This window comes from Anolis sagrei, chromosome 9 (genome assembly GCF_037176765.1).
Source record: "Anolis sagrei isolate rAnoSag1 chromosome 9, rAnoSag1.mat, whole genome shotgun sequence".
Lineage (NCBI taxonomy): Eukaryota > Metazoa > Chordata > Lepidosauria > Squamata > Dactyloidae > Anolis > Anolis sagrei.
In genome coordinates, this window is record NC_090029.1 from 97,735 (window position 1) to 119,737 (window position 22,003).

The 22,003-nt window shown below is 47.6% G+C and overlaps 1 protein-coding gene across 1 annotated transcript; it reads left to right on the plus strand.

The window, feature by feature from the left end:
• The first annotated feature begins 264 nt into the window (after positions 1–264).
• Positions 265–18,778, plus strand: LOC132762727 (cholesterol side-chain cleavage enzyme, mitochondrial). Its single transcript, XM_060755908.2, is given in 10 exon segments — positions 265–425; positions 427–557; positions 4,604–4,759; positions 6,866–7,065; positions 8,249–8,452; positions 9,741–9,901; positions 10,012–10,178; positions 15,455–15,533; positions 17,171–17,362; positions 18,602–18,778. Coding segments are annotated over 10 exon segments (1,572 nt in total). The 5' UTR covers positions 265–266; the 3' UTR covers positions 18,725–18,778.
• Positions 18,779–22,003: the final 3,225 nt, after the last annotated feature.

Below are 22,003 nucleotides of genomic sequence, written 5' to 3' on the forward strand. Positions count from 1 at the left end.
AATCTGTGTGTTTGTTTTGTTCTGTTAGAACTGTAATACAATGGTGTGGTTGCTGATGACACAACAAATAAGGAACCCAACGTTCCTGAGCAAATCATTGCAAGAGAGAGGGAGAGAGGGAGGGAGGGAGGGAGGAGTTGCTATATGAGACGGGGCCGTCTTCGTGATCTGGCCTCACTCCGAAGGACGCTTTGCCTCCGCGCTTTGCCTCCTTGAGAGCAGCCGGGCTCTTCCGTGCGCCTTCCTTCCCTCCCTCCGCTCTGGGCATGCTGGCCAGGAGGCGCCTCTGCTCGCCCGCCTCGGGCATCCCAAGGACATGGAGGGCCTTCTTCTGGCCCGAGGATGCCCGGGACCTTGGCGGGCGGAGGGTGCACAGCCTTTCCCGGGAGCTGTACCCTTCTCCTCTGGAAGGGAAGGCCGCCCGGTGCGTTTGACGAATTGCCGGGCAACTGGAAGCGCAGCTGGCTCAACCTGTATCCCTTCTGGAAGGAAGGCGGCTTCCACAACGTGCACAACATCATGATACACAAGTTCCAGGCCTTCGGGCCCATTTACCGGTAAGGGGCTCTTTGGGACCGCTTGTGGTTGTGGTGAGTTGTGTTTCAGCAGGATGATGGTGATGATGGTGGTGAGGAGGAGGAGTGGGCTTCCTTTGAAGCTTCATTGACTGTGTGGTCACACCAGGAATGGGCAAACTTGGGTGCTCCAGGTGTTTTGGACTTCAACTCCCACAATTCCTAACAGCCGGTAGGCTGTTAGGAATTGTGGGAGTTGAAGTCCAAAACACCTGGAGCGCCCAAGTTTGCCTGAGCAAAATGCACAAACAAAGATTTTGCAGGGCTTGCTGTGAGCTTTCCGGGCTGTCTGTCCACGTTCCGGAAGCATTCTCTCCTGACATTTCACCCACATCCATGGCGGGCATCCTCAGAGGTTGTGAGGTTTGTTGGAAACTAGGAAAATTGGGGTTTATATATATATGTGGAATAATGTCCAAGGTGAGAGGAAGACCTCTTGCCTGTTTGAAGCCAGCGTGAACGTTGCAATGGGCCAGCTTGATTAGCATCGAATTGCCTTGCAGCTTCAAAGCCTGGCTGCTTGCTGACACCAGTATCAAAAAGCAGGACAGTATTATTTATTTATTTAGGGCTTTTCTATCCCGTCCTTTCTCAACCTCCGCAGAGGGACTCAGGACGGCTAATGAAGCGGCTCCCCATGGCGCCCACATCAAAACATAAATATACAATTAACAGCAGTATAATAATGATATAAAACAGTATAAACAATATAAAAACAGACAACAAATAGTCAGTGGTCACCGATTTAAATCATAAATAAAGAGGAGCACTCAAAAAATGCAGGGGAATTCTGGACAGGAAACAATCAGGACCAGCTAACACCTCCCAACAAAGGACTTTTCCCCAGGCAGGAAGCAGCCAGACTTTGAAGCGGCAAGGCTATTCAATGCTAATCAATGGCAACATTCACACTTGCCTCCAAAAGCCAAGAGTTCTTTCCTGCCCGGGGGGATTCTTTGTTGGGAGTTGTTAGCTGGCCCTGATCGATTCTTGTCCGGAATTCCCCTGCTTTTTGAGTGTTGTTCTTTATTTACTGTCCTGATTATTGAGGTTTTTTTTTTTTAAAAAAATACTGGTATGTTATGTTAGTTATTTCTAACTGCCTAACTGACTTAATTCTGTGGTGTAGATGCGCACAAAATTATCCGTTAAATAAAACTGCGCATGACATGTTTGCGCAGACGTTTCAATGGATGTTAACCATAATTTGCAAACCTTTAGAGCAGGCATGGGTGAACTTTGTCTCTCCAGATGCCCAAAACACCCGGAGAGCCAAAGTTGGCCCCTACTTGCTTCAGAGATGGGAATGCTTTGAGTGAAGGGGCTTCTGAGAAGGTGTGCACCTGGGGTCTGAATCCTGTGGGGAAAAGAGGACATCTGGGCGGTGGACCAACCCTTGGCGGCTTCTGTGTGCCTCCAAATCTTCTCCCAGTTAAGACAACCCCAAAATGGGCCGATTGTCTACAACATTGTGATGTGGTGGGGAAAAAGCCAATGGGATTTTGGCCTCAGGCATCAAGAGGAGCCTAGTGTCTAGATCCAGGGAAGTCCTGCTCCCCATGCTCTATTCCGCTTTGGTCAGACCACACCTGGAATATTGTGTCCAATTCTGGGCACCACAACTCAAGAGAGATATTCACAAGCTGGAATGTGTCCAGAGGAGGGCGACTCAAAGGATCAAGGGTCTGGAGAACAAGCCCTATGAGGAGCGGCTTAAGAAGCTGGGCATGTTGAGCCTGAAGAAGAGAAGGCTGAGAGGAGACATGATAGCCATGTATAAATACGTGAGGGGAAGCCACGGGGAGGAGGAGGAGGGAGCAAGCTTCCTTTCTGCTTCCCTGGAGACTAGGACGCAATGGAGCCATGGCTTCAAACTGCAAGAGAGGAGATTCCGTCTGAACATTAGGAAGAACTTCCTGACTCTGAGAGCCGTTCAGCAGTGGAACTCTCTGCCCCGGAGGGAGTGTGGTGGAGGCTCCTTCTTTGGAAGCTTTTAAGCAGAGGCTGGATGGCCATTTGTCGGGAGTGCCTTGAATGCAATATTCCTGCTTCTTGGCAGAATGGGGTTGGACTGGATGATGGCCCACGAGGTCTCTTCCCACTCTTTGATTCTAGGATTCTAGGATTTGCTCAGAGGACTTTGCTTTGGCCTTTATCTGGGGTCGAGGGCGCGATTTGTCCAAGGTCCCTTAGTATCACTTCAGGGCAAAGTTGGAGAATCTCTTGGTACAGATGTCAACATCATATCTCAGAACCAAGTGATCATGATATCTAGACCTATCTACTAAGATAATGGTCTTTTTTTCCATTTGGACCTTCTTTCTCAAGATGCCCAGGGACATAGGCTGGTTCGTCGTTGGAGAGCCAATCAATCTGTAGCCTGGATGGTCTTGTGACGAGGTGACTATCAGCCAGGCATCGACACCAGTGTTTCTCAACCTTCCTAATGAATGCCGCGACCCCTTGGAATCCTAGAATCAAAGAGTTGGAAGAGACCTCCTGGGCCACCCGGTCCATCCCCTTTCTGCCAAGAAGCAGGAATATGGCATTCTTGTTAATCCAGTTCCTCGTGTTGTGGTGACCCCCAACCATGACATTATTTTTGGTGCTACTTCATCACTGTCATTTTTTGCTACTGTTATGAATCGTCATGAAAATATCCGATTTGCAGGATGTATTTTCATTCGCTGGACCAAATTTGGCACAAATACCCAATATGCCCAAATTTGAATACTGGTGGGATTGGGGGCAGGGGTTGATTTTGTCATTTGGGAGTTGTGCTTGCTGGGATTTATAGTTCACCCACAATCAAAGGGCATTCTGAACTCTATCAATGAGAGACCTGAACCAAGCCTGGCACACAGAGCTAATAATAATAATAATAATAATAATTACTATTATTTATAACCTGCCACCATCTCCCCAAGGGACTTGGGGCAGCTAACTTCCATGACTAACAAAAAATACTGGAAGGTTTGGGTGGGCGTTGACCTTGAGTTTTGGAGTTGTAGTTCACTTACATCCAGAGATCACTATGGACTCAAACAATGATGGATCTGGACCAAACCCGGCACGGATACTCAATATGCCCAAATGTGATCACTGGTGGAGTTTGGGGAAAATAGACCTTTACATTTGGGAGTTGTAGTTGCTGGGATTTATAGTTCACCAACAATCAAACAGCATCCTGAACTCCACACATGATAGAATTGGGCCAAACGTGGCACACAGAACTCCCTTGAACAATGCAAACAGACAGAATGGGGGACGATGAGGCCTGGCTCGAGAGCAGGACGTGTGAAAAAGATCTTGGAGTCCTCGTGGGGAGGAAGAAGGGGAACATGAGCCAGGAATGGGATGTGGTGGCATAAAACCCCTAACCCTGGGGAAAATGGACCTTGACATTTGGGAGTTGTAGTTGTTGGGGTTTATAGTTCACCTACAATCAGATAGCATTCTGCGCCCCTCCAATGATAGAATTGGGCCAAACTTCCCACACAGACCCCCAAGACCAACAGAATATACTGTGTTTCCTGGTGGTCTTTGGTGTGACCCCTGTGATGCCCCCTCTTGACCCCCCCCGGGGTCCCAACCCCCAGGTTGAAAAACACTGATCTACACTATAGAATTAATGTGGATTCACACCATTTGAACTGCTGTGGACCAGTGTTGTGGATCATAGGAGTTGCCACCATCACTCTTTGGCTGAGAAGGCTAAAGATTCCATAGCATTGATCCATGGGAGTTAAAGTGGTGTCAAACTGCATTAATTCTACAGTCTAGATGCATTCCAGATAGTTAAAGAAACTGCTGAGGGAACTGAAGAGCCGCTGCCAGTCTGAGCTGCTGATAATACCGGGCGATATGGACCTGTATAGGATTAAGTATAAGATATAAGCTTGGTATGTTCTTATTTATCGACTGGCATCTAGTCACTTGCCTCCAAAGAAGGGAAGTCTGGCTGGAGGAAGGGGCATGAGGAAGACCCCCCCCCCCTCTCTCTCTCTCTGACTTTGCTTCCTTGCCAGGGATAAACTGGGCAACTACGAGAGCGTCAACATCATCTACCCAGAAGACGCCGCCATTGTCTTTAAGGCGGAAGGACTCTACCCCAGGAGGTTCATGGTGCCCGCGTGGAAGGCCTACCGTGACTTCCGCAACAAGCCCTGCGGAGTGCTTCTCAAGTAAGGCCCTTCACACTAAGATGGGGAGATTGGCCGCGAGGGAGTCTTGGTGGGTCCTGTCTCACGATATGGCCAAAGTACGACCGCCTCCATTGGTCATCTTAGCTTCTAGGGAGAGTCCATTTGCTCTTGGACCCATTCATTTGTGTTTTTAAATATCTGTAGAACTTTCCTCCAAGGCCACATTTCCAAGAAGTTCATTTTCTCCCTATTGGGTTTCTTCACTGTCCAACTTTCACAGCCATCCATAAAGAGCAGAGTCCACTTGTCCCTCCACATTTGCAGTTTGATTTTTGCAGATTGGACTATTCGTGGGTTTGATTTAGAATGTTCTCTCCGGGGATCTCTAGGTCTGTAGTTCACTTCCTCTGGTCATGCTGGAGGACCTAGAGATTTCTGGAGAGAAGACATTTCTAGAAGTCTCTAGGTCCCCCAAAGTGGTTCCATGGCATATGTTGATCATGGGGTTATGCTGGAGGACCTAGAGATTTCTAGAGAGAAGACCTTTCTAGAAGTCTCTAGGTCCTCCAAAGTGGTTAAACGGCAGACGTTGACCATAGGGATATGCTGGATACTGCATAGCTTTCTAGAGAGAAGACCTTTCTAGAAGTTCCATGGCAGATGTTGGCCATAGGGTTATGCTGGAGGACCTAGAAATTTCTGGAGAGAAGATCTTTCTAGAACTCTCCATATAGGTCCTCCAAAGTGGTTCCATGGCAGACGTTGGCCATAGGGTTATGCTGGAGGACCTAGATATTTCTAGAGACACGACTTTTTTAGAAGTCTCCATATAGGTCCTCCAAACTGGTTCCATGACAGACGTTGATCATGGGGTTATGCTGGAGGACCTAGAGATTTCTAGAGATAAAACCTTTCTAGAAGTCTCTAGGTCCTCCAAAGTGGTTCCATGGCAGACATTGGCCATAGGGTTATGCTGGAGGACCTAGATATTTCTAGAGATACGACTTTTTTAGAAGTCTCCATATAGGTCCTCCAAACTGGTTCCATGACAGACGTTGATCATGGGGTTATGCTGGAGGACCTAGAGATTTCTGGAGAGAAGACCTTTCTAGAAGACTCTAGGTCCTCCAAAGTGGTTCCATGGCAGACGTTGGCCATAGGGTTATGCTGGAGGACCTAGATATTTCTAGAGACACGACTTTTTTAGAAGTCTCCATATAGGTCCTCCAAACTGGTTCCATGACAGACGTTGATCATGGGGTTATGCTGGAGGACCTAGAGATTTCTAGAGATAAAACCTTTCTAGAAGTCTCTAGGTCCTCCAAAGTGGTTCCATGGCAGACATTGGCCATAGGGTTATGCTGGAGGACCTAGATATTTCTAGAGATACGACTTTTTTAGAAGTCTCCATATAGGTCCTCCAAACTGGTTCCATGACAGACGTTGATCATGGGGTTATGCTGGAGGACCTAGAGATTTCTGGAGAGAAGACCTTTCTAGAAGACTCTAGGTCCTCCAAAGTGGTTCCATGGCAGACATTGGCCATAGGGTTATGCTGGAGGACCTAGAGATTTCTAGAGATAAAACCTTTCTAGAAGACTCTAGGTCCTCCAAAGTGGTTCCATGGCAGACGTTGGCCATAGGGTTATGCTGGAGGATCTAGAGATTTCTGGAGAGAAGACCTTTCTAGAAGTCTCTAGGTCCTCCAAAGTGGTTCCATGGCAGATGTTGGCCATAGGGTTATGTTGGAGTACCTAGAGATTTCTATAGATAAGACCTCTATATAGGTCCTCCAAAGTGGTTCCATGGCAGATGTTGGCCATAGGGTTATGCTGGAGGACCTAGAGATTTCTAGAGAGAAGACCTCTATATAGGTCCTCCAAAGTGGTTCCATGGCAGATGTTGACCATAGGGTTATTCTGGAGGACCTAAAGATTTCTAGAGAGAAGACCTTTCTAGAAGTCTCTATATTGGTCCTCCAAAGTGGTTCCATGGCAAATGTTGGCCATAGGATTTTGCTGGAAGACCTAGAAATTCCTGGAGAGGTGTTTGATCAAGATAAATTAGCTTTTTCTTTATCACAGTGTGAGAATTCTCTTAGCGCTGAACTCTCCCCCCCCCCCGCCCCCCCCCCCCCCCGACTAGGGATGGAGAAGTCTGGCGTCATGACCGCCTGGTTCTAAACAGGGAAGCCCTGTCTCTCGAAGCGATTGAGAACTTTGTGCCTCCACTGAATGCGGTGGGAGAAGATTTTGTCAAGAGGGTTCACGTCCAGATCGGGCGGAGCCCACAGGGCAAGTGGACGGCCGACCTGAGCAACGAGCTCTTCCGTTTCGCCCTCGAGTGTGAGTATGCGGAGAGCGCCATCGGGATTGGACAGGAGTGGGAAATGGGGCGCGTTAGGGGGCTGTGATTCCTCAAAGCCTCTTCCCACGCTGGGTGGCGAAATCTGAGAGCCGTAGTGCGGAAGACGGGCTTCCCAGAATCTGAGTGTTGTGAACTGTCAGTCTCGGTTGTACGCCTTCAAGTCACTTCTGAAATTAGGATGATCCAAAAATGAACCTGTCAGTTGGCAAGATTTGTTCAGGGAGATTTTTCTTGGCCTTCCTCTGAGGCAGAGAGTGCGGTTTGCCCAAAGGCACCCAATGGGTTCCGTGACAGGACAGGCGTTCAAGCGGCCCATCGTCCAGGCCGGTTCTTGACTGTCACTTGGGCCGAAGAATGACTTCAGATAGACAGCTTGATCCTCTTGGTATTCCTAACTATGAACTTGAAATTCATGTCAGTAAACTTGTGTTTACTGCCCTTTTCTGTGTATTTTAAAATATTGGGGGGGGGGGGGGGCTGGTCGTGCAGCGGGTTAAACCGCTGAGTTGCCGAACTGAGGATCTGGATGAGCTCCTGCTGTTAGCCCCAGCTTCTGCCAACCTAGCAGTTCGAAAACATGCAAATGTGAGTAGATCAATAGGTACCGCTCTGGTGGGAAGGTAACGGCACTCCATGCAGTCATGACCTTGGAGGTGTCTATGGACAATGCCGGCTCTTCAGCTTAGAAATGGAGATGAGCTCCCCCTCCCTCCAAGTTGGACATGACTAGACTCAATGTCAGGGGAAACCTTTACCTATTATTATTATTATTATTATTATTATTATTATTTAAGACACATTGGAACAACTGTTGACCCAATTACTTGACCCAATGAGTTGTAATCCAACATTCAAAGTGCTACACCAAACTAGCTCAGTAGCAAACTAGCAGCAGCAGCATCAAGAGTTAGGGTGGCGCAACGTCTTGAGTGCTGGATATCGGGGTTCACATCCTGATACCCAGGCTCCGAAATCCACTGGATGGCCTTGGCCAAATCACTCTCCTTCAACCCCCGCTCTGAACAAATCTTGCCAAGGATTGCCATTAGTGAGGACATACAACAACAACAAATGTTCTGCAAGTGTCCAGAATGGGGCGGGGGGGCGGGGGAGAATAGTCCACTCCGGGTTGTCCTATCCCACACGTGTCCTGTCCCACAGCGGTGTGCAGTGTCCTCTACGGCACGCGCCTGGGGCTCCTGCAGGATTTCATTGACCCGGAGAGCCAGCGTTTCATCGATGCCATCACCCGGATGTTCCACACGACCTCTCCGATGCTGTACATCCCGCCCGCCTTTCTGCGCTGGATCAACTCCAGCGCTTGGAAGGGTCACGTGGAGGCCTGGGACACCATCTTCACGCACGGTGAGCGCTGGGCTCCTCTCTGGTCCGCCCTCAAGGGTCACCCAAGGTCATTCCTTTCTCACCCGGCACCGGCAAGAGCGAGGGCGCAGGGCGGTGGTCTCCAACCGTCTTCGTTCCTTTGGGTGTTTGGGGCTCCAGGTCCCAGAAGCCAGGTTGTCCAATGGTAATGATTTCTGAAGTCCAAAACACCCGGAGGACCGAAGGGTGTTTGAAGCAGTTTGGATTATTTATTTATTTATTCATTTATTTCGGGTACTTTGACCCCGCCCTTCTCAACCCCCGAGGGGGGGGGGGGACTCGGGGCGGCTTACAAAAAAGGCACACTTCGATGCCTATACACTTTACACATAATATACAAAACCATGGTTAAAAACAGTTATCACAATTAAAACAATCCACAACTAGTACATAACACATCATATAAAAACTATTCTCGTGCTCAGCGTTCCGTCTTTCAGAGTTCCGTAGTTCTAATCCATTAATCATTTCCTAATCATTTCCATTAATCATTTCTTTCTTCATCTGCCCGATTGTCCGAATGCCTGGTCCCAAATCCATGTTTTCAGTTTTTTCCTAAAGGAAAGGAGCGATGTTGCAGATCTAATTTCCCTGGGGAGTGAATTCCACAGGTGAGGGGCCACTACCGAGAAGGCCCTGCTCCTCGTCCCTGCCAGCCTCACTTGTGATAGAGGCGGGGTCGAGAGCAGGGCCTCCCCGGAAGATCTTAGACTCCAAGGTGGGACGTAGAGGGAGATCCGTTCTGACAGATACATTGTCAGAATGGCCGGAACCGTATAGGGTTTTGTAGGTCAAAACCAGCACTTTGAATTGTGCTCGGAACTGGATCGGCAGCCAGTGGAGCTGACACAACAGGGGGGTGGTGTGCTCCCTGTATGACGCCCCGGTGAGCAATCTGGCTGCCACACGCTGGACTAGTTGGAGTTTCCGAGCAGTCTTCAAAGGCAACCCCACGTAGAGTGCGTTGCAGTAATCTAATCGGGATGTAACAAGAACATGGACCACCGTGGCCAGATCCAACTTCCCAAGGTACGGGCACATTAGTAGTGAGGTAGATGGGCAAGCAGAGCCACGTCAAGCCCAGCAGTTGCTTGTATGTAAGTTGGGGTGCGGGATTGGGAAAGGGTGGGACACCATTCTAATGGGACACCATTCCAACAATCATATAAGAATCCAGTGCTTGAGGGAGGATGAGGACCTTTGCTCCCATCCCATTGGACCGAGGTGCCTTCCTCAAGGCTTTCCCCCTTCTTTCCCTCCGTCTCGCCAGCTGACAAGTGCATTCAGAACATCTACCGAGACCTGCGTCTGAAACGGAAAGACAGCAACGAATACCCGGGCATTTTGGCCAGCCTTTTAATGCAGGACAAGCTGGCCGTGGAAGACATCAAAGCCAGCGTGACGGAGATGATGGCTGGAGGAGTGGACACCGTAAGGCCTGGGGAAGCGGATTGGGAAAGGGAAGCCTGCCATTTTCCATGTGTTGTCATCCCAAGGTATTTCTGCCCCAAACGTGATGGTTGCTTCTGGTGTGCTCTTAGACCTCCATGAGTCTCCAGTGGGCCCTGCACGAACTGGCCCGGGCGCCGTCCATCCAGGAGCAGCTGCGGTCCGAGATCTCTGCGGCCAAAGCCTCTTCCCAAGGAGATCTCCTGAAGTTATTGAAATCGGTCCCCTTGGTCAAAGCGACGGTCAAAGAAGTGCTAAGGTAGGGGGGTCCCCTTCCCAGGAGTGTGTGATCCATTGATGCCACAGGAGACCCTCCACATTTGCAACTCTGACCATTCGTGGATTGCTTAAAATGCTCTAAGAATCTGTAGCTTCTCTGGTGCCTACAGCCAGCTTTTCCCTGACCCACTTCTCTATATCAAAGGATGCTGAAAATGCACACATGGAATGATCTCAGTCTCTATAGCAGTGGTTCCCAACCCTCCTAATGCCACAACCACTTAATATGCTTCCTCGTGTGATGGTGACCCCCAACCATAAAATTAGTTCTGTTGCTACTTCATAACAGTCATTTTGCTGCTGGTATGAATAGTAATGTAAATATCTGGTATGCAGGATGTATTTTCATTCACTGGACCACATTTGGCACATATACCCAATACACCCACATTTGAATATTGGTGGGATTGGGAGTGGGGTGGGGTGATTTTGTCCTGTGGGAGTTGTAGTTGCTGGGATGTATAGTTCACCTACAATCAAAGAGCATTCTGAACTCCACCAATGATGGAATTGAACCAAACTTGGCACACAGAACTCCCAAGACCAACGGAAAATACTGGAAAGGTTTGGTGGGCATTGACCTTGAGTTTGGGAGTTGTAGTTCACCTACGTCCCAAGAGCACTATGGACTCAAACAATGATGGATCTGGATCAAACTTGACACAATACTCCATATGCTCAAATGTGAGCACTGGTGGAGTTTGGGCAAAGCAGTTCTTGACATTTGGGAGCTGTAGTTATTGGGATTTATAGTTCACCTACAATCAAAGAGCACTCTGAACTCTACCAACGATGGAATTGAAGCAAACTTGGCAGACAGATTGGTAGGGTTTGGTGGGCATTGACCTTGAGTTTGGGAGTTGTAGTTCATCTACATCCAGAGAGCACTGTGGACTCAAACGATTGAATTGGGACAAACATCCCACACAGAACCTCCATGATCAACAGAAAATACTATGTTTTCTGATGGTCTTTGGCGACCCCTCTGAGACCCCTTCGTGACCCCTCCAGGGGTCCCAACCCCCAGGTTGTGAAACACTGCTCTATAGGTTACGTGCCAATTGACAACTCAGAACTGAGAACGGTTTTGATGTGACAGGTGCTCAAGTGAGGTTTGAGAATGGACCCAGTGGCACCCAGAGCGGTCCTCAAGTTCCTTGACTTGAAAGGCCGCCCACCCAAGGAGACGCTCAATGGGATGAAAGAGGTTTATGGGAATGATTCCCCATCAGATGATGGAGTCAAGGATCGATTGTCCATTGCAATGTAGTTGGACTTTGGTGGAAACCGCTCCAATTCCAAGGTGACCCCACTCTGCTATTGATGGACCCACCATCCAGCAAGTGGTGGTCACCATTTTGGAAAATACTTATTTATTTACAGTATTTATATACCGCTTTTCTCACCCCTGGGGGGGACTCAAAGCGGTTGACACATAGACAATGGCAAAAATTCAATGCCTCACAACTACAATAGTAAAACCACAGTTTAAACAGAAATCATATTTAAAAACAGTACATCACCAATTATCAAAAGCTATTAAAACCATAAAACAATCTCATCAGTCGAGTCACCGTTCCAGTCCTTGTCCCACTAAAAGCTGCGCACATCTATTGTCCAAAGGCCTGGTCTCAGAACCATGATTTTAATTTTGTTCTAAAGGTCAGGAGCGAGGGAGCAGATCTTGCCTCCTTTGGGAGTGAGTTCCATAGGCAAGGGGCCACAGCCGAGAAGGCCCTGCTCCTTGTCCCCGCCAACCTCATTTGCGCTGTTGATGGGAGCGAGAGCAGGGCCTCCCCGGATAATCTTAAATTGCGAGGTGGGGCGTAGGGGCAGCTGCATAACCATTCACCACCGAGCCCAAAATGTCAAGATGAGTGTAGGGTCCATGGAAGAAATCATCCAAGCCCATCTTCACCTGCATAAGGTATCTGCTCGCTGGGTCCCCTGACTGCTCACATCTTTCCAGAAGCAGGAACGAGTTGAATGCTTTCAGGCTCTCATGACAATGGTGTGCCATGGAAACCAGGAGGACTTTTCCAACAGACCAATCACACAGGAGGAAAGCTGGGTCCATCCCTCTGATCCTGAGACTCAAGTCCAGTCAATGCAATGCAAAGTCCACTTGTCGCCTCCAAAGAAGGCATGTGCCCAATTCTGGGCAGCCAAGATCATGCTCACAGTATTTTGGGGCCAGCATGGAGTAGTTTGGATGGATTTCCTAGCAAAGGGGACCATGATCCCTGGGGAAGACTATACTTCACAGGTACGGAAGTTGTGGGAGGCCATCCAAACCAAGAGACCATGTGGCATGCTCTCCAAAGGTGTCCTTTGCCTTCTGCAAGACCATCACCCTGCAATTTGAGGTACAAAGGAAGGCTGAAAGTAAGACAAGTCAAACCCGCATTTTGGACTTTAGGAGAGCTGATTTCCGAAAAATGAAGGAAACACTGAGCAGCATTCCGTGGACACAGATACGAAAAGACAAAGGAGTTACAGGTGGATGGGAATTTCTTAAGAGTGAAATACTCAAGGCACAATTGCAAACTGTGCCAACAAAGAGAAAAAATAGGACAAATGCAAAGAAGCCAGAATGGATATCCAAAGAACTTCTAACTGTGCTAAAACACAAAAGAGACATGCACAAGAAGTGGAAAAAGGGAGAAATCACCAAAGAAGAATTCAAACAAATAGCCAACACCTGTAGGGAAAAGGTCCGTAAGGCTAAAGCACAAAACGAGCTCAGGCTTTATTGACAAACTGGAATGTGTCCAGAGGAGGGCGACTAAAATGATCAAGGGTCTGGAGAACAAGCTCTATGAGGAGCGGCTTAAGGAGCTGGGCATTTTTAGCCTAAAGAAGAGAAGGATGAGAGGAGATATGATAGCCATGTATAAATATGTGAGAGGAAGCCACAGGGAGGAGGGTGCAGATCAGGGGTCTGGAGAGCAAGCCCTATGAGGAGCGGCTTAAGGAGCTGGGCATTTTTAGCCTGAAGAAGAGAAGGATGAGAGGAGATATGATAGCCATGTATAAATATGTGAGAGGAAGCCACAGGGAGGAGGAGGGAGCAAGCTTCCTTTCTGCTTCCTTGGAGATTAGGACAAGGAGCAATGGCTTCAAACTACAAGAAAGGTGATTCCATCTGAACATGAGGAAGAACTTCCTGACTATGAGAGCCGTTCAGCAGTGGAACTCTCTGCCCCGGAGTGTGGTGGAGGCTCCTTCTTTGGAAGCTTTTAAACAGAGGCTGGATGGCCATCTGTCAGGGGTGATTTGAATGCAATATTCCTGCTTCTTGGCAGAATGGGGTTGGACTGAATGGCCCACGAGGTATCTTCCAACTCTAGGATTCTATGATTCTATGACCCAGTTCCCAACTCACCTGTTGCCCAAATGGAAGAAGCATGCTCTAAAATGGCTTTCAAATTCTCTGCATCCCCCTTATTCACCCGACCTCGCACTATCAGACTTCCACCTCTTTCCAACAAGGAAGCTATTTTTGAAGGGCAAGGATTTCTCAGATGATGAGACTCTGGTTTCCAAAGTCACAAGGTGGCTTTTGGAGCAACCGGTCAAGTTCTACAAGTGAGGTGTTGACAATTGCTGAAGAAGATGGGAGAAACACGTGTCCCTGGATGGAGAGAAGGACTCAGGACTGGGCCAAGTGTCATTTCTCTGAGTCCACAGGAAGCGGGTCAGGGGAAGTCTTTCATGAATGCCCTTCGGAGGCTGGAAGACCTAGAATTGAGAGAACAGCTCTCTAGGAATCTCTAGTTTCGCCAGTGCAATGCTATGGTCAATGTCCACTGGAAGTTGGTGGAGAACAGTGGGATGCCCAGAGGTCTAAAAAGACCTTGTATTTATCCAAGCTTGAGGAAACTAGCATCCTCTGACCAGCACACTCTCTAAGGCAGCGTTTCTCAACCTGGGAGTCGGGACCCCTGGGGGGGTCGCGAGGGGGTGTCAGAGGGGTCACCAAAGACCCATCAGAAAGGTGGATGGTGAACTACATCTCCCCTAAATCGCTGTCAATTCATCCCAAATCCCTCCAGTATATTCTGTTGGTCATGGAGGTTATATATTGGAAGTTTGGCCCAATTCTATTGTTGGTGGAGTTCGAGGGACTTTGATTGTAGGTGAACTATAAATCCCAGCAACTACAACTCCCAAATACAATTTCCCCAAACTCCACCAGTGTTCACATTTGGGCATATTGAGTATTCATGCCAAGTTTGGTCCAGATCTATTATTGTTTGAGTCCATAGTGCTCCCTGGATGTAGATGAACTACAACTCCAAAACTCAAGGTCAATGCCCACCAAACCCTTCCAGTATTTTCTACTTGGTCATAGGAGTTCTGTGTGCCAAGGTTGGTTCAGTTTCCATTATTAGTTGCGTTCAGAATGCTCACCGATTGTAGGTGAACTATAAATCCCAGCAACTATAACTCCCAAATGACAACATCCATTCCCTCCAACTCCACCAGTATTCAAACTTGGGCGTATTGGGTATTTGTGCCAAATTAGGTCCAGCGAATGAAAAGACATCCTGCATATCAGATATTTACATGACGATTCACAACAGTAGCAAATTTACAGATATGAAGTTGCAACAGCCCTAGCTGTCCCGTTGGACGCCCTTTCCATTTTTATATATATAGATTATTAGTAGTATATTATAACATATTATAATGTTATGGTTGGGGGTCACCACAACATGAGGAACTGTATTAAGGGGTCACGGCGTTAGGATGGTTGAGAAACACTGCTCTAAGGGATTCCACCTGAACATGAGGAAGAACTTCCTGACTGTGAGAGCAATTCAGCAGTGGAACTCTCTGCCCCGGAGGGAGTGTGGTGGAGGCTCCTTCTTTGGAAGCTTTTAAACAGAGGCTGGATGGCCATCTGTCAGGGGTGATTTGAATGCAATATTCCTGCTTCTTGGCAGAATGGGGTTGGACTGGATGGCCCATGAGGTCTCTTCCAACTCTTTGATTCTATGATTCTATGATTCTATGATTCTGGGAGCTGATCGCCCAAAAAGGGACTTCTTTAAGGCCTGGATGCTGACAAGCATCACCATTTCACAGTCACAGTACGATACACTTTGGCTCACGTGTTCTATAAATTTACCACACTTGATGGTAAAGTCCCTCAAAGATGAAGACTCCCTCAGTCATTTTGTGCTTTGAGCTTTCTGGAGAGGATTCATAGTTTTTTGAACCTTTGGTAACATCTCTCTTTTTCCTCCCAAGACTCCACCCGGTTGCAGTGACGATCCAGAGATACATCACCCACGAGCTTATCCTTCAGAATTACTTTATTCCAGCCAAGGTGAGTAGAAGTCATCCTCAGGAAACCATATTGGGGTTGTGTTGTTGAAGGCTTTCATGGCTGGAATTACTGGGTTGTTCTGGGTTTTTTTCAGGCTATATGGCCATGGTCTAGAGGCATTCTCTCCTGATGTTTCGCCTGCATCTATGGCAAGCATCCTCAGAGGTTGTGAGGTCTGTTGTCGAAGGCTTTCATGGCCGGAATCACTGTGACCTCACAACCTCTGAGGATGCTTTCCATAGATGCAGGCGAAACATCAGGAGAGAATGCCTCTAGACCATGGCCATATAGCCTGAAAAAAACCCAGAACAACCCATATTGGGGTTCTTCTTCCATTGATCGCCCTCCTTCTCGAGAACCCTGCAAGTCAACCTAACCATAAGGAAATCAAACTAAATTAAGTTCCCAGCTGCGAAGGAAAGGCCAAAAGTCCGGTTCCTTTGCTCTGTCAATCATGGACTCTTCTTCTCTTGGGCTCTGTTTCGGGGGTCCAGCTCCTGCTGAGAATCCACACCCATTTCTTGTCCTTCGCCTTGACTTGGAAGCAATCTTTCCTTTTTTTTCCAATGACTCACTTGCTATCAGTTCCCGTTTTCATCCTTTTATCCAGTGGTTCTCCACCTTCCTAATGCCATGACCCCTTAATACAGTTCCTCATGCCATGGTGACCCCCAACCATGATATGATTGTCGTTGCTACTTCATAATTCTAATTTTGCTTCTGTTATGAATCACAATGTAAATCTTCATTCACTGGACCACATTTGGCACAAACACCCAATATGCTCAAATTTGAATACTGGTGGGGTCACTTGGGAATTGTAGTTGCTGGGATTTGTAGTTGACCTACAATCAGAGAGCACTCTGAACTCCACCAATGATGGAATTGAACCAATCTTGGTACACAGAACTTCCATGACCAACAGAAAATACTGGAAGGGTTTGGTGGGCATTGACCTTGAGTTGCAGTTCACCTCCATCCAGAGAGCACTGTGGACTCAAGCAGTGATAGATCTGGATCAATCTTGGCACGAATACTCAATATGTCCAAATGTGAACACTGGTGGAGTTTGGGAAAATAGACCTTGACATTCAGGAGTTGTAGTTGCTGGGATTTGTAGTTGACCTACAATCAAAGAGCATTCTGAACCCCACCAATGATAGAATTGGGCCAAACTGACCACACAGAACCCACATTTCCAATTGGTTTGGAAAAAAGGGCCATATCAAGAGATGATGGAAGAGCTGCAGTGGCGCAATGGGTTAAACCCTTGTGCTGGCTGAACTGCTGACCTGAAGGTCAGTGGTTCAAATCTGCGAGATGGGGTGAGCTCCCATGTGTCAGCTCCAGCTTCCCATGTGGGGATGTAAGAGAAGCCTCCCATAGGATGGTAAAACATCCGGGCAATGTTCCCTAGGCAACATCCCTGCAGACAGCCAATTCTCTCACACCAGAAGTGACTTGCAGTTTCTCGTCACTTCTGACACAATAAAAAAAGAGATTCTGGGAGCCAAGTTCAGAAACTTGATCTGGACTCAGTTCCATGTCAATGGAAAAAGCAGAAAGGATCAGAGCTTGGAGATGTGGGAGGAGGAAACGTGACTGAGGGATGCCCTCGTTCCGCCTTCTCTTTGCAGACATTAGTCCAGGTGGGCATTCACGCCATGGGCCAGGACCCCCGGTTTTTCACCCAACCCAAGCAGTTCAACCCGACGAGGTGGCTGAACCACGACTCCAAACACTTCCGAGGACTCAGCTTTGGGTTTGGGCCGCGCCAGTGCCTGGGGCGCCGGATTGCGGAGGTGGAGATGCAACTGTTCCTCATCCATGTGAGTCTGACTCTTGGTATTGTGGATTAATGTCAAATGAACAGCGTATAGTTCACATTGGATCAGCCCACACGCTGCCTTGCCGGAGAAATAAAATATGCCGTGCAGGGGAACAGTACAGAACAGTCTTTTACTCTTCGTAGTTCAGAACAACATATATATATATAATGGGATCATTTGCACCAACTCACATAATGGCCTTTTATGAGAGATTTAAAATGCTCTTTCTTTGTCCATGTGGATAAACGGCTTCAGCGCCTCATTATTTATTTATTGGGTTGCTGTAGGTTTTTTCGGGCTATATGGCTATATTCTAGAGGCATTCTCTCCTGACGTTTCGCCTGCATCTGTGGCAAGCATCCTCAGACAAAGTGAGGTCTGTTGGAACTAGGAAAAAAGGGTTTATATATCCGTGGAATGACCAGGGTGGGACAAAGGACTCTTGTCTGCTGGAGCTAGGTGGGAATGTTTCAACTGACCACCTTGATTAGCATTTGATTGCCTGGCAGTGCCTATCAAGGTGATCAGCTGAAACATTCACACCTAACTGCAGCAGGGAAGAGCTCCTTGCCCCACCCCAGCCATTCCACAGATATATAAACCCATTGTCCTAATTCCAACAGACCTCACTACCTCTGAGGATGCTTGCCATAGATGCAGGCGAAATGTCAGGAGAGAATGCCTCTAGACCATGGCCATATAGCCCGAAAAAACCTACAATAACCCAGTGATTCCGGTTTATTTAAAACATTTATATTCTTCCCTTCTCACCCCGACTCAGGGGACTCAGGACGGAGCACAGCATATATACAGCAAACATTCAGTGCTGAGACACAAATCCTTATATACATACATAAACATTAAAAACATGTATCAAAATATTAAAATACACCATTTAAAACCGTCCAAACTCTGCCTCTTTCTACTTCTCTCTTTATCTCTCTCTAGGCACCTGCATGGTTGAAGCCTGAACAAAAATGCAACAGTAACCAAAAGTCCTAGGGTCAGCCTGCTCCCTGGGCATTGCCTGACCAATCAGCTTCATGCATCTTATTTTGCAGTTGACACATATAAATCAATTGCTGCCTTGCATGCTCCAACAGTTATGACACTTCACAAACCAGCAATTGAGTTGTTGGCGTCACTAACAATGGGCAATTGGTGCTGCGTCAAACAAATATATAAGGAGGCAAAACCCTTCTTTGGAAAATAAATCTGTCGTTCTCTTTCTCTTCCCAGATGCTGGACAACTTTAAGGTGGAAACGAAGAGGGGCGTGGACGTGGGGACCAAATTTGACCTCATCCTGGTCCCAGATAAGCCGATCTACTTGACGCTGCGGCCTCTGAACGCCGGTCCCTGAGCACGGAAACCCTGCGGAGGGTCCGAGCGTCCAGAGAAAGGATCCCTTTGGCCAGACTGGGCCCATTATTATTATTATTATTATTATTATTATTATTGTGTGTTAATCGCCTGGGGTTTTGATTCCAGCTGGACATCGGCACACAGATGGGTGACTTAAGGATGGTTTTGTCAGATGGGAAGAGCCTCCATCTTTCGGGTGGCCCCACAACACAGTTTAGGTCAAGCCTTTGGCCTTAAGATCCCTGTAGTGTTGACCTCTGCTCAAAAATCTCCCATTGAGGATTGTGGAGCCTTTCCCAAGATACTTGGAAACCGTGGCGTGGCAGTCCTTTGGTCCAAAACGTTGCTGAAATGAGAGGAGAAAACATCAATGGAGGTTTGGGAGCTTTTGAGGGGGGGGGGGGGGGTCTGCGAGCAAAAACGAATAAACGTGCATCCCAATGGCAGAGGTGGATTTTTCTCCCCTTTTGGGGGAGGAAGTGTTTTCTTGCGTTCGTATTTACTTGAGCACGGCAGTTTATTTCTAAGTGGGGAGTTTTGCAGCTAACTGGGCATTTACCGAAGATAAACAGTATGGAACTGGTAGAAAAACAAAGAGGGGAAATAAATAAATGCCGGAGAAGAGCCAAGTTCCTAAGCCAGTGCTTCTTAACCTGGTGATCGAGACCCCGGTGGGGTGGCGGAGAGGGAGCTTCAGGGGGGTCGCCAAAGACCACCAGAACACATATATTTCTGATGGTCTTAGGAAACCCTTTGGCAGAGAAGGCTGAAGATCTCTCTGCCTGCCCTTCTCTTCCTTTTGGAAACCAACGGCAAATCCTCCCACCCAAAGCAATCATAGAATCAAAGAGTGGGAAGGGATCTCGTGGGCCATCATCCAGTCCAACCCCATTCTGCCAAGAAGCAGGAATGTTGCATTCAAATCACCCCTGACAGATGGCCATCCAGCCTCTGTTTCAAAGCTTCCAAAGAAGGAGCCTCCACCACACTCCCTCCGGGGCAGAGAGTTCCACTGCTGAGCGGCTCTCACAGTCAGGAAGTTCTTCCTCATGTTCAGGTGGAATCTCCTCTCTTGTAGTTTGAAGCCATTGTTCCCTTGCGTCCTAGTCTCCAGGGAAGCAGAAAGGAAGCTTGCTCCCTCCTCCTCCCTGTGGCTTCCTCTCACATATTTATCCATGGCTATCATATCTCCTCTCAGCCTTCTCTTCTTCAGGCTAAACATGCCCAGCTCCTTAAGCCGCTCCTCATAGGGCTTGTTCTCCAGACCCTTGATCATTTTAGTTGCCCTCCTCCGGACACATCCTCCCGCTGTGATTGGTTGGCCTCTCAGCCAAGGGCAGGGCTGTTTCTGAGACTCCAAGCAGGGAGGGGAGAGCAGGTGTGCTCAGTGCATGGCAGCGTGGTGCGCATGTGCAGGCGAGGGAGAGCATGAGATATGAGGGAGGGTCATGCCAAGAGTCCCTTCAGGGCACGGGGTTCTGTGTGGGAAGTTTGGCCCAATTCTGTCGTGGTGGGGTTCAAATACTTGTTGATTGTAGGTGAATTATAAATCCCAGCAACTACAACTCCCAAATGTCTATTTTCACCAAACTCCACCAGTGTTCCCATTTGGGTATATTGAGTATTCGTGCCAAGGTTGGTGCAGATCGATCATGGTTTGAGTCCACAATGCCTCTGGAAGTAGGTGAATTACAACTCCAATACTCAAGGTCAATGCCCTTCCAGTATTCTGTGGTGTGGTGGAGTTCCATGTAAGACATGATTTCATGGAAGCATGAGGAACCTTTGGCGTGATGGAGATCCATGTAAAACGTGATTTCATGGAAACATGAGGAACCTTTGGTGTGATGGAGTTCCATGTAAGACATGATTTCATGGAAGCATGAGGAACCTTTGGCGTGATGGAGGTCCATATACAACATAATTTCATGGAAGCATGAGGAACCTTTGGTGTGATGGAGGTCCATGTAAAACGTGATTTCATGGAAGCATGAGGAACCTTTGGTGTGATGGAGGTCCATGTAAAACATGATTTCATGGAAGCATGAGGAACCTTTGGCGTGATGGAGGTCCATGTAAAACGTGATTTCATGGAAACATGAGGAACCTTTGGTGTGATGGAGGTCCATGTAAAACGTGATTTCATGGAAACATGAGGAACCTTTGGTGTGATGGAGGTCCATGTAAAACATGATTTCATGGAAGCATGAGGAACCTTTGGCGTGATGGAGGTCCATGTAAAATGTGATTTCATGGAAACATGAGGAACCTTTGGTGTGGTGGAGGTCCATGTAAAATGTGATTTCATGGAAACATAAGGAACCTTTGGTGTGGTGGAGGTCCATGTAAAACATGATTTCATGGAAACATAAGGAATCTTTGGTGTGATGGAGGTTGATGTACACATGATTTCATGAAAGCATGAGGAACCTTTGGTGTGATGGAGGTCCATGTAAAACATGATTTCATGGAAAGATGAGGAACCTTTGGTGTGATGGAGGTTGATGTTCACATGATTTCATGAAAGCATGAGGAACCTTTGGTGTGATGGAGGTCCATGCAAAACATGATTTCATGGAAGCATGAGGAACCTTTGATGTGATGGAGGTCCATGTAAAACATGATTTCATGGAAAGATGAGGAACCTTTGATGTGATGGAGGTCCATGTAAAACATGATTTCATGGAAAGATGAGGAACCTTTGGTATGATGGAGGTTGATGTACACATGATTTCATGAAAGCATGAGGAACCTTTGGTGTGATGGAGGTCCATGCAAAACATGATTTCAGGAAGTGTGGGGAACTTTTGCATCTATTTCTACTTCCAACTAGACCCATTCAATCACTGATTCTCAATCTTCCAACATTTTGGACTTCAACCACCAGAATTCATGAGCCTTAAGCACCATCTTCTATGGGAGTTGGAGTCCAAAGCTTGAGGACCACTGCCTGAAATCAAGGAGATTTACCAATGTGTTGACCTAGCATTCAACATTTAATTAAATGGGTCTATTCCATTTGTAATTAATCCACAGTTTTCCAGATGTTAATGAACTGCTCTGCAGTGACGGCTTTGGTTGCTGGACTGCCTAGTAGTGTTGACGTTTAGTTGAACTAGTGTAGACAACATCGGAAGTGCCATAGGTTTCATTTACAACAGAATGCAGCAAATGTGGATGTTGGTGATCTTCTCCAGGTGTTTTGGACTTCTTTCCCCAGAAGCCTCAGCTTCCTTGGAAGTCTGAGAGCTGAAATCCCAAATTCCTAGATGGTGAC